General features: G+C 40.1%; 1 protein-coding gene across 1 annotated transcript in view; it reads left to right on the plus strand.

The window, feature by feature from the left end:
* Positions 1 to 12,866, plus strand: part of ptpn11b (protein tyrosine phosphatase non-receptor type 11b) — a 57,174-nt gene that overhangs the window by 35,130 nt on the left and 9,178 nt on the right. Inside the window, exons 4-15 of the mRNA XM_028022845.1 lie at positions 3,287 to 3,479; positions 3,625 to 3,741; positions 3,865 to 3,978; positions 5,073 to 5,169; positions 5,351 to 5,430; positions 5,574 to 5,729; positions 7,391 to 7,522; positions 9,167 to 9,321; positions 11,679 to 11,746; positions 11,816 to 11,967; positions 12,046 to 12,143; positions 12,231 to 12,359. Coding sequence (XP_027878646.1) covers positions 3,287 to 3,479; positions 3,625 to 3,741; positions 3,865 to 3,978; positions 5,073 to 5,169; positions 5,351 to 5,430; positions 5,574 to 5,729; positions 7,391 to 7,522; positions 9,167 to 9,321; positions 11,679 to 11,746; positions 11,816 to 11,967; positions 12,046 to 12,143; positions 12,231 to 12,318 — 1,450 coding nt within the window. The 3' untranslated portion in view covers positions 12,319 to 12,359. The remainder of the gene's footprint in view (positions 1 to 3,286; positions 3,480 to 3,624; positions 3,742 to 3,864; positions 3,979 to 5,072; positions 5,170 to 5,350; positions 5,431 to 5,573; positions 5,730 to 7,390; positions 7,523 to 9,166; positions 9,322 to 11,678; positions 11,747 to 11,815; positions 11,968 to 12,045; positions 12,144 to 12,230; positions 12,360 to 12,866) is intronic.

Below are 12,866 nucleotides of genomic sequence, written 5' to 3' on the forward strand. Positions count from 1 at the left end.
TGGGTTTTAAAGGCCCACTTTAAACATTCACTCTCACTTCACCTTCCAGGCGCACATTAGACTGAATTTATGACATTCAAACAGGACAAATGATGCATAATAACATTCTCATCACATAAACATGATGCCACTTCAAAGTCAATTAATTTATACATCGCCCATTCAGAACATCGGTTGTCCTAATGTGGATAGATGAGTAAACTGGTTCCATAGTCTGCTTAGAGTTGAAGAGAGAATGAGGCAAAGCAGCGGTCCTGGAAATCTCTCCAGCTTGATGTTACCGCCTCACTGCTGATCCACTCAGAGCCATCAGAACAAGCAATAATATTGAATTACTTGCCCACTGGCACATCACTTAGCAAAGTGTTCAGTGGACTGACTGTTAGCAATCCACATTAACTAGTTAATTATGTACCAGCGCACCTACATGTTTACACAGGTTGAGGAGAGGATACTCTGAATAAACACTCCCACTCATGAAATTTATATGCACAAAGATAAATTACTGTGTATTCCCAAAGGCATGTTTGGATTAACTCACTGGTTGACGTCTATGCTTTTGCAAATATACACACAATTACGTACTTTATAGAATATTTATGTTCTGAATGCAGAATCCGGCCTTACTCTGCAAAACATGGTTCTCCTAAAAAAACTGGATGCAAATGTTTTTTATTTCTGCACATCTGCTTTGCACTGTGTGTGTGTTTTAATCTATCAGGTGTAAGAGCTGCTTCTGGTTTATGGTTCATGTGGTTTTTCCATTCTGGGTGCTTTTCTTGATGGCGCTTCCTTTACGTTCTGGCTCATCATCACACAGGAAACAAAATGTCGACATGCGAGTATTTCATCTGAAAATCAGGTCAAGTGAGCCTGCAGCCATATAAGAGACGCTATCACTCTGGAGTGGGAGTCTACACACAGTGCACATATATATTTAAATTATGTTCAAGCCATGAATTACAGGAAACTACCTTCAGTCCGCCCCCTCTGATGGAAAAGTTAATCTCACTTATCCGTCTTGTTGATTTATCTACCTTACACTCACATCCACCCTGAGATGCTCAGACACAAAGTGTGTATCTGAGTCGCTTAGGTAGAGAAGCAGCAGGTGAATAAAGGCATCTGAAGGAGAAATGCTGTGTTGGTATTTCTGTCTGCTGTCGTGGTGATTAATCTTTTATTTGGAACTTTAGCATGAGTCTGCTAACAGAGAGAAGTTAATATAACAATATGTCCGCTTCAAAAGGGTGAAACTCTGGTGCCCATATTTAATAAGCGTGTGGCTGCAAATCATAAATCAGGCGTGTCCAGACATGTCGTTGTGTCCTTGGACAAGACACTTCACCCGCCTTGCCTGCTGGTAGGGTCAGAGGTCACGGTGACGTCGGTGCATTGCAGCCTCTGTCGGACCGCCTAGGGCAGATGTGGCTACTATCCAGTAGCACACATACTCACACCCTGATGGGTGTGAGTATCTGTGTGTGTATTCGGGCGGGGGGGTGTGTGTGTGAATGACTGTGAAGTGCTTTATACAAGTACAAAGCCATTTACCATTTACATCCCCCATAATGCTGTGCAGAATATTCTGTGTATTGATTATTCTACCAGACATGTTATCTATTAATCACATGTCAATTACGATATATATTATTGATGTATTGTCCAGCCTTGTTTTAGCTGAACGATTTTGGCAAAAAGTTTGGACACCACCATCATACATTTTACTGAGTAGTGTCCAGTCCTGCATGTGTGTTTATCTATAATGGGAGCCCAAACGTTTTGAAACCAAGATCTACTTTTTCTCTCATCAGCCGGCTGAGATCTACCTCCTGACACGAAGACATAAAAATTGTAATTAAAACTCTATTGACTTATTTTATATGTGAATATACTGTACATCAGTAAACATATTAAAGTGATAGAAAACCTAATCCAGTTTCTTCCTTAGTGAGATTCTGACACTGGGAAGATGTTACTGGTTTCTCTGTCAGAAGCTGGTTGCAAACCTGAGGCCAGCAGGTCAGTCTGACATTTGGTTTGATGACCTTGATATGAGAAATTTCAGGAGGAACCAAAGAGCTAGTTAAAGCACATCTTGTGAAGTTGGGATATTTTTCCTCCAACAGGTTCCAGAGGAATTGCCTCAAACCAGATGTTGGACTGGATTTTATTTCAATGTCATTTGTGAATGTTAGCTTCTCATTTCAACAGTGGAGCTGTGCAGGTTAAAAAAGTTATCATTTTAGAGAAAATCTCATAAACATCAATATTTCCACTAAATAAGAGACAAAAAAATTAGGTTGATAGAGGAAAAGCCTCTCAGACTCTGAACTCAAAGCAAGACGCCAGAAAACACCAAACTATTTAAAAATTCTTTTTAGACAATTTAATTTCACATAATTATCGCGGTAGAAGCCAGTTGTTTAAGTACTTAATGAAACATATTTACCGTATTTGATGTTTGTTGTGAATTACGTATACTCGTAAATGAACGAGGTAATTAGTCCAAGTTTGTCGTTTATTGAACGTTTAGAAATTACAGCGGCTGCAATGCGTTGCCGTGGTAACCGCCTGGGCTCCCCAAGCCGAACAGAGATTGCGTTAAAAACATAACATTCAGTTCGTTGCGATATTAGGTTTTCAGGCTTGATATTTATTTTGTGATTATTAATAAGTGCTCCCTGAACACAGCGTGGTTGATGAGCTAGTTTTAAACTCCTGCTCTGCTCAGAGAGTCGGTGTTTATTATTTTGTTATTATTTTTGTAATGGAACCAAAACGCACAGAATTGTGCAACATCTAGTTGAAACAGTAATTACTGGGATTATTATTTTTGTTGGATGATTAATTTGAACACATTTTGTTGATTTTTTTATTCTTCAATAAAGTTACAAACGTTTTGGATCTTAGTGAATATTTTTGATAAGTGTGTCAGAAGATGACGTGCTGGTCTCAGTCTCCTCGTGGCGTTCAGTTTGCTACCTACTGCCGAGATCGACTCAAAACCTTCCCATATTGAGCACCCCTGATCTATAAAGATACATATAGCTTCAATATTTACCAAAGCAATCTCAACAGAATTTCACACAGTGCTGTAAAGTTGTAAAACCAAACAAATCTGTTTATATTGTTACAGTTATGATTTAACAGCGAAACAAAAGCTTGATGACAAACATATGGATTGCAGTATGTACTTTGATGCTCTTGTCCCGGGTGTTTTATGCCATTAAATATTGATTCTCCGTTCATACAACCAGAAAGATGCTTGTTTATCAATCTCCAGGTGGTACCATGGTCACCTCACTGGGAGAGATGCAGAGAAACTCCTCACAGAAAAAGGCAAAGCCGGCAGCTTTCTGGTCCGGGAGAGTCAGAGTAAACCCGGAGACTTTGTCCTGTCGGTTCTCACCAACGAGGAGAAACACGACAACATCGACCGCAAAACCAAAGTCACACACGTTATGATTCGCTTCCAGGTAAGATTGCTCTTTTGGACGCATATCATGCCTTTAAGAAGGATTTTCATTGGTTGGTTTGATCATTGTTGGGGCTTGGACCAACAACTTGATAACTGCTTGCAGTTATAGTTCCTTTTTAATTGTAAACATTTTTGTTCTGCAGGAAGGCAAGTATGATGTGGGAGGTGGTGAACGGTTTGACACGTTGGCCGATCTGGTGGATCATTACAAGAAGAACCCCATGGTGGAAAAAAGCGGCATTGTAGTGCATCTCAAACAGGTGACAAAGACACAGTTAGGGAAATATACAACTAAAAATATTCTCTGGTAATTGTTTTATAGCTCACCGTCTGGTTTGTAGTGGCCAGTTTAAAATGTTTGTGTTTTTGTGCGACTATGGCAGCCTTTTAACGCCACGAGGATAAATGCTGCCAACATCGAGAACCGGGTACGAGAACTCAACAAAGTAGCAGACAACTCAGAGAAGCCAAAACAAGGATTCTGGGAGGAGTTTGAGGTGTGTGCAGCACAGCCATTTATATTATTCCAGTTTCATCATAATGTCATGTTAAAGTGTAACTAATGCCCTCTGGAAGCAAAACGCGTGGCCGAAAAGCAGAACCAAACATCCATCCATCCATCCATTTTCTGTTCACCCTTGTCCCTAATGGGGTCGGGAGGGTTGCTGGTGCCCATCTCCAGCTACGTTCCGGGCGAGAGGCGGGGTTCACCCTGGACAGGTCGCCAGTCTGTCGCAGGGCAACACAGAGACAGACAGGACAAACAACCATGCACACACACACTCACACCTAGGGAGAATTTAGAGAAACCAATTGACCTGACAGTCATGTTTTTGGACTGTGGGAGGAAGCCGGAGTACCCGGAGAGAACCCACGCATGCATAGGGAGAACATGCAAACTCCATGCAGAAAGACCCCGGCCGGGAATCGAACCCAGGACCTTCTTGCTGCAAGGCAACAGTGCTACCAACTGCGCCACTGTGCAACCAAACATATTGACATGAAAATGCCAAACATAAACATAAAGATAGAACTCTAAGTAAGTATTTAGAAAGTTTATGAGCAAAAAAAGTTAATTGGTATGCTGCCATTTCTATTACAACGCTAATTATCCAAATAATTAGCCAATGCTTCACCTCCAGCATTGAAATAAAGGGGAAAATAATTTTTTATAAGCAATTCAAGAAAGTCTGAGAGTCTATAAATAAAACAACCCAATTTCTTTCATATTGGAAAAGTACTATGTTTACCGTTTGTTTAAAATATTTTTGTCATGAAATGAATGTATTACCCAGTGTGGATGTGAATCTGTGTTAAAATGAAGGCATTGGAACAGTGAATATTATCACACACCCTGAGTTGTTAGATGTTTCCCTCTGACTTCTCCCCATGGTGACCGCTGCTGTAATAAAAGCTCATTATACTGTTTTACACCCAGTATTCCAGTTACCTAAATGTCTTTGAAAATGTCAGTAGAGTATTGTTTTTGCTCTTCTCTTCCTGGAACTGTTTTATGTGGCGATAACCCATTGAAATCCCCATGTTGTCTATCTTATGTTGCTCTTTTGTCCTCTCTCCATCTCTTTTAAAGGTACTTCAGCAGCAAGAGTGCAAACTGCTGTATCCCCGGAAAGAGGGCCAGAAGCCAGAAAACAAGAGTAAAAACAGATACAAGAACATCCTCCCCTGTGAGTCGCACAGCAACCTGCTATTTCCTGTGTCTCCAACTTCCTGTGGAAAGAGTGACACAGACGACAGAGCATAGAGATAGGGTTTTAATAGCCTGAGCCTATCAGCTGCATTATGTCTGTGTGGTTTCAGGACTGACTGTTCCTTCATGTATTAATTGGTTGAACTTTGTGTTTGCAGTCGACACAACGCGAGTTGTGATTAAAGATTCTGAATCAGACTCTCCAGGTTCGGATTACATCAACGCTAACTATATCAGAGTGAGTGTATGTGACCAGGAAGGACTTCCTCCACACGCTTTGGATGTTAAATATATTTTTAGACATTTAATATTACATAATTAACATTCACTCAGTGGTAAAAACGGTTCATGTGCAATTGTTCCTGTTGTCCAACCATGCAGAACGTGAGTGAAGACGGGCGGCATGTGGAGGAGAGTAAAGTCTTCATTGCCACCCAGGGCTGCCTGCAGAACACGGTGAATGACTTCTGGAAGATGGTGTATCAGGAGAATGCTCACGTCATCGTCATGACGACCAAGGAGATGGAGCGGGGAAGGGTAAGCCGCCCCCGTGTCACTCATGCTTACTCCAGTCCTCGTCATGAAACACCATGAGTCTTTCTGATGCACTTTAACCCTTTAGCACACTGCTAAAGGGTTAAATTACTGCTTGATGCTGCATTAGTCGTGGTGGGACCAGATTAAAAGTTAATAATCAATACTTTATCTATTTTTAATCAAAAAACATAACCAATATTTTCAATTCAAAAACCCTTTTGCTGCTGAATCATTGAATAAACATATGAGCTTAGCAACAGATATTTATTGTTTTTCTTTTTCTTTAGGTTATTCAAAGTTTCATTAGACTCATTCAGATTTAAAGTGGCTCAGGAACCGCTGTTCATCCAATGAACTTCTTTAAAAAAGCAGTCCTCAGAATGTGAACTGTGGATGTTCGTTGGGGACGTCTGCACTGCTGCAACATGTTTAGCACTGAGATGCTATTTTACACCTGAATAGCTTCACTGATACGCAGTATCAGTACAGTAGTTTTTTCCAGCATCAGATTGTTTCTAGAAGCAAAAGTTACCCTCAGAGAGGTGACTTTGTTTGCCAATGTTGCTTGTGCATCAGAGTTACTCGTGTAAAAGAAACACCACAGAAAGGTTCCGGCTTGGGAAAAAACACTTAATTGCGCTAACATGGTTAGCTTATTAAAATCTACTAAATGATCTAATTAGATTTAACGCATGAAAGTCCTGGCCCTATAAATTTGTATTTTTTCTTAAATAATGAAAGAAACTAGACAAGATGTTTTTCTAGAGTTTCTCCTTTTTTGAGCCTTTATTAAAGGTAAACTGCAGTCATCAGTTGTACTTAAGGTCTATTTTTTAAAGGGCATCATCATAATGTTTTGAATCAAATTGTGCTGTTAAGAATTTGATCTGTGCACATGGCCAGATGTTTATACTGCTGATAGCTGATAGCTATCACCTGATGTTCTACTTTGAAAAAGTAGAAATGAAAACGTTACAAAGGTAAAGAAAGGCATAATTGTGATGATTCATGTCAATGTTCTGGCTGCTGACTGCCTGAAATATCAGTTGTAGTCAGTTGACAAACTGTGTCTGTCTCTGTCACACATCTTTGAGTTGTTTCTTCTCTTCAAGCCAAAGTTCTGGTTGTCTTATACTCTGAAATTTGTCTTGAGAGGAAAATTAGATTTTTAGGGTGAGGAGAATTCGATGATCTTCCCATATTTACTTTTCTGAAACTCAGCCACATTTGTTGGCTGAGCTTCTGGGGGAAGGTAGGAGTTCTCACTCCTTCCAATAAGGAATTGATCAGGTTATCCTGATCAGAAAGCCTTCTCTTGTAAAAAAAAAAAAAAAAGAAAACTAAAAGCAGAAGACCACATATCAGTGCCTTTCAGTTTTAACAACATGTTGACAAAAACAAGCCAATCATGAATCATTTCTGTTTCTCACTTTCAAAATGTTTCGGCTGTGTGATAATCTAATATCCTTTTTTATGAGTCATCAGTGGAAAGCAGCGAGTGCTTTAGCATGTGAGTGTCAGGATGATGTACATGTGTCAGTGTGGTGGACAGGGACTAGCATGACAGATAAGCTTCCTGAAAAGCTGCTTGAGTTGAGCCGTTTCTTCAGACTGTCTAATGCCAGTCTCTCTCTTTCTCTCTACCTTCATGGTTCTATCAGAACAAATGCGTCCGGTACTGGCCGGACCTCAATGGCACTAAAGAGTTTGGGAAAGTCCTGGTGAGGAATGTGGAAGAGCAGCCGGCGCAGGACTACATCCTGAGGAAGCTGGAGGTGACGCGCCTGGACAGGGTAGGGACGGCTGACCTCTGACCTGGAGTCAGATTACCAAGCCAACAATTTGAGCTTCAGCTTACAAGACTCATCTGGTTGACTGGCAGATGGAGCAATAAGTGAAAAAAAACACAAACTTACAACCTTTGTCAGGAATAAAGATGAATTTTTCTTTCCTAGTGGTTCCTAGTCATAATATGGTAAGCATTACCATATTAGTTAATAATGATAACTATAATACTGATAACACCTAAAACATAACATTTCACACATTTAAACTCCAATTCAAGTGGAAATTGAGCTTTGAATTATTTTTATTTCAACATAAATATTCAATGTTTGCCATAATATAGATAATTTACTCACTTATAACTACAGCATGTCATGAAGTGCGGTGCGGTGTTGGTGGTGAGGCAGACGCAGCAGACCCAGGTAAGATGAATATGGTGATTTAATGGATAAAGTCCAGAACAACACAGTCCAAACAACAAGCAGCAGGCACAAGGACACACTCACAACGAATAGCACAGAGATTGACGACGACAAGGACCCGACGAGGAACAAGGAACACAGGTGGAGTTAAATACACGGGAGGGTAATCACAGAAACGAGACACACCTGGGAACAATTAAGGGGAAGACAGGACAACGAAGAGACTCAAGGACAAGGAAAACTCTAAATAAATACACAGACAACACAGAACATGACACAGCATTCTGAGAGCTTATGAGAGTTGCAGGCTCATTTGAATTTGTACTTTTTAATTTTATATATTACAAAGAAAATGTGAACAACATGGGTACAGTACAGCAAAATAAAAAAAATAAAGTAAAATAGAAAAATAAAACTAACTAAATAACTAAAATGGACTGATAAATTCATCCAGTTTAAGTTTTCTGTATAAATATTCCTTTTTTCCAGCATTTGGTTCATTTCTCCAGCTCAGGTAAACGTACAAGTTTCTCCTTATTGTACATTTCTTTTATAATTCAGTTTGTAGCCATTTCCAAATTATGATTTTCCTATTACTTGCTGAAAGTATCTTAAGGAGGCATTTCACCGAAATAGAAGTCAGTAAAATAAAGATCTGGAACATTATTAGACTTCAGAGACGTCCAACAGGTGCAGGTTTTTGTGCAGAGCCAGGGTGTGATAAAGGAGCAGCTCATTTTGAATGCTAACTAAACACAGTTGGATTTATCAGAGCAGTGCTGTGATTAGTTCCTGTTGCTGTTTTCAGAGCTACTTGTCATGTGACCAGCAGAGGTGAACGGCACAGTCCAGTAACACAGCAGAGCAGCACACTCTGTCTCACATTCATGTCAGGAACAGAGGAAATAACTATTAATTATTTCAATAATTCATTCTGAAAAGTGAAAGTCATGTATTTAAATACAATATTTTTGTATTACTCTAGCTTTACTGCACTGGATTAAACAACTGCTCATTCTCTTGTGGGTTTTTAAATACATATTTTTAAAAAGTGATTCATATTTTTATTTGTTTGTGTTTACCAGTTAGACTATGCCATGAAATGACAATGAAGTTGTTGTGGCTCTCAGTTTCTTTAACAGTGAAGGTTGTTCTGACCTGTTTAAAGCTGCTGAAGCTTACTGGTTCCAGTAGAACTTCCTCACTTCCTGTCATGCTGTGTTTGTGTAGAAGGAGCCTCTGCGGTACATCTGGCACTACCAGTACCTGAGCTGGCCGGACCACGGCGTCCCCAACGAGCCCGGCGGCGTCCTCTGGTTCCTGGAGGAAGTCAACTGCACACAGAGCACCATTAAGGATACTGGACCCATTGTCGTCCACTGCAGGTACAACCAGCATCGCTAACTGGGAAGAGCTCATGTATTTAGAGCTGAAAAGTAAAAGCCGGTCCACAGGCTTTGTGTCTGACTCAACTGATTAGCTTTAATTAGAGATCTGAGCACAAAGTAAACCCGATATATTATTTTATGTACAATTTTACTGCTCTTGTTTTCAACCAGCAGTTAAGTAAGCAGTGTAACTTCTCCTGTTTTTAGCTTCTTATGTCTTTCAGCTCCATTTTGTTGCTTGTTGTAGCTGCAGGGTGAGAAAAGGTCAAATCATCTGGGATGTGTGATGATCTTATCATCAGTGGGCTCTGATTAACTTCTTCTCTGTACTTACTTTCTTTAATTCTTTAACAGGTTAAACTGTCTACTCCTCCATTTACAATAAATAGTGTAAATGATAGTAGATAGTTTATATCATTTGTTATCATTTGATTACAAATGATATAAACTGAATGCAATACATTCAGCTGTGCTGAATGTATTGCAGGCTAATGAAACGCGCCACAGAAGCCCAAACCACCCAAATATCGGGCTGGGTTCAGGTCAAATATCTAAACTTTAATTTTAGTACAACTATAATGTGAAGTATGGAGTATCTTGAGAAACTGAAATGATGGAAAACCTGGCAAGTTATTCCTCTTGGTGAATTCATTCTTCATGAATGAGGCTGAACATCTGAAGTGAATCTATTTTGATGCATAAAGTCAGTTCTTGGCTCTAAAACTGTGAACTTTCTGCTGGTTGGCTGAATAAACAGCCATTCAGGTGGAGCACCCTAAAACATGCATGACTGCTTTTTACTCTATGTGTTTTATGAAGTCCTTTTAAAGACTCTGAACATACGAGGACAGCTGTCTTTAGGTGAATTGCACAGATACTGTCAGAGCTGCAGTGTGTGTGTTAAGCAGCTGGTTCTGCTGAATCTGTCCTGCTGCTGAATGTTTCCACGATCCGGCTCAAACGGGATCCCTGATCCCTGGATAAATGTGGAATCAGCCAACGTCCCCCGAGCAGCATCAGCTCAGAGTTTCTCATCCTCCCTGAAATGTCTGGAAACAAAAAAAAAACTTCACAAGCAGCTTGCAGGAAGCTGTGAGCACATGCTTTTTCTTTTTAGAATATCTACAGAAGAGAATGGGACAGACTGTACAGATAAAGACTCTCCAGAGTTCAGGAAGCCACTAGAAGTGTTAAAATCAGCAGCAAGGTTTTTCAGTCATCTGGGGAAAGTGTGTACAGCAGTGGAGCTATTCCTCTGTGGTTCTGACCAGAGGAATAGCTCTGGTCAGAACCACAGAGCTATTCCCATTACAGCAGGTCGAGCTGCTTTAATGGGACAAAGTGACACAAAGCAGCGCCTCGGAAATTAAATGCAGGGGAAATTATTTACCTGAATCATTTTATGGAAATGTGACGAGAACAGTGTCATTTCTGGGGAAACGTCACAAACCCGCTGTGTGGATTTGGCCCACTGTAGCTTGTTATTTGGGCCTTGGGATTCCTGAGGGACCCATCAATGGACCCTTCCAGATAACTGACATGTGCATATTATTTTATCAAATAGCTTCTACCTGCATACTGCTAATTTACATGAACCAGTCCTTCCAGACTGTCTGGACAGAATCAGCAGATTCAGCAGTGTCACACTATGTTTATGTTTATTGACTTATTACGAATTTTCAGCCAAAATGTTCAAAAACATCAGATTTAAGTGATGCTAGCTCCAACCTGCAGGTGGCAGTGTTTCCTTCTTCTACTACACTGCTGCCTTAATTGATGTTAAGTTATTGTCTGTGATCAATATCATTTAGTGTTTAATTTATCATTAACTGGATCACACTGACTCAAAAAAATATTTAGCAGTAATTAAGCCAAACCTGTACCAGAAATATAAACATTTTCCACTTAAGATAAAAAATAAATCTTTGTAAATGTCAGAAGTTTTAACTTTATCAGGTTGACCTTTTGCTGTCTATTTATTAATCATTTTAGCTTTACACTGTATTGATTTTCATATGTTGATGTTTGAAGTATTTGTCAGCTGCAGATCATGAAGTGTTCACTAAAGGAGAGCAGTTATTGCATTTTAGTTTAAAAAGTTTTCATTTTGATCTTTTAAATGTATTACTACAACTAAAATAAGCATAGTTGGTGAAATATCTGCAGAATGTCCCCATTTTTTTTATCCAATTAATGGACTAATCATCAGAATCATCGATAGCTTATTGGTTGCTCTGTTTCAGAGGGTATTTATGAGAAAACATTATAGATAAATAGATTTCGATGCTACTGCCGGAATTAGAGCTAGAATTGTATTTTACTATTAATTTCAAACACTTTGTCTGCCTTTGCAGCGCGGGCATCGGCAGAACCGGCACCATCATCGTCATCGACATCCTCATCGACATCATCAACCGCCAAGGTGGGAAGGAATCTGATGAGTCTGGAGTTTCCTCCTGGATGTCAGTTCATGTGTGTGTTTCTGGGCCAGGGCTGGACTGTGACATCGACATCCCAAAGACCATCCAGATGGTCCGGCAGCAGCGGTCCGGCATGGTCCAGACTGAGGCGCAATACAAGTTCATCTACATGGCGGTGCAGCAGTACATACACACGGTCCAGAAGAGGCTGGAGGAGGAGCAGGTGCTCTGAAAGTCCACTTCTCCTCCTTAACATCCAGCAGAGCGTAAAGTCTCTGTGTGACATTTTGTTCTTTTTCAGAGGAATAAAATGGAGAGAGAATATTCAAACATCAAGTATCCACAGATGACCAACTCCAGGTCTAAGCACAACATGGCATCCTCCAGGTCTTCTTCAGTGTGCGTGTCACAGGAACTGGAACATGATGGATCATTGAGCGTTAGCAGCATGCGCTAACGGTAAATATCTCTGCTGGTGTTTTCCAGAATGACAAATGATGATTCTTCAAGCGTGTACGAGAATATAAACTTCAGAACCCCCCAGGCATCGTTCAGTAGTAACACCAGGAGATAAAATGGCTGCTGCAGAGCTGCTTCTCTCTTATCTGCCTCCTGGTAAGTGCTTTAGATTGAAGCAGGAAACTGTTTTGATGGACTTTTATCTGTGAAAGTGGCCTACTGAGGAGAGAAGCTGCTGTTTCAGTGCAGCTCTAAAGTTTAAATCAGCTGCACTTTAGTGATTATAGTAAAAGGAGAAAGTAATGGGTGAAAAAATCCAAAACTTAAAGCTTTGGATCATATGTCAAGAAAAACAAATGTCTCTTGAAATTAAAACTGTACGGATTTTCAAAGATAGAAAACAGCAGCTTTGCTTTCAGTAAATAAATATTATTTTGTGTGTGAGGAAGATTTTTTTTGTAGGATTGCCAAAGTTAGCTGAGTTTGTATTAAATAAACCGGCTGTTGTTGCGCAACACCCCCCCCCCTCCTTTCTGTCTCTACTCTCTCACTCTCGTACTTCCTCTTCTGAGAGGGGAGATGTGCTACCAGCTCTCCGTCTAACGGGTCCGTTGAGTTTCCTAAATCTGCTGGGATTTACCCTGTCCAGAACTGAAGTAAACT

Source organism: Xiphophorus couchianus, chromosome 1 (assembly GCF_001444195.1).
Source record: "Xiphophorus couchianus chromosome 1, X_couchianus-1.0, whole genome shotgun sequence".
NCBI lineage: Eukaryota > Metazoa > Chordata > Actinopteri > Cyprinodontiformes > Poeciliidae > Xiphophorus > Xiphophorus couchianus.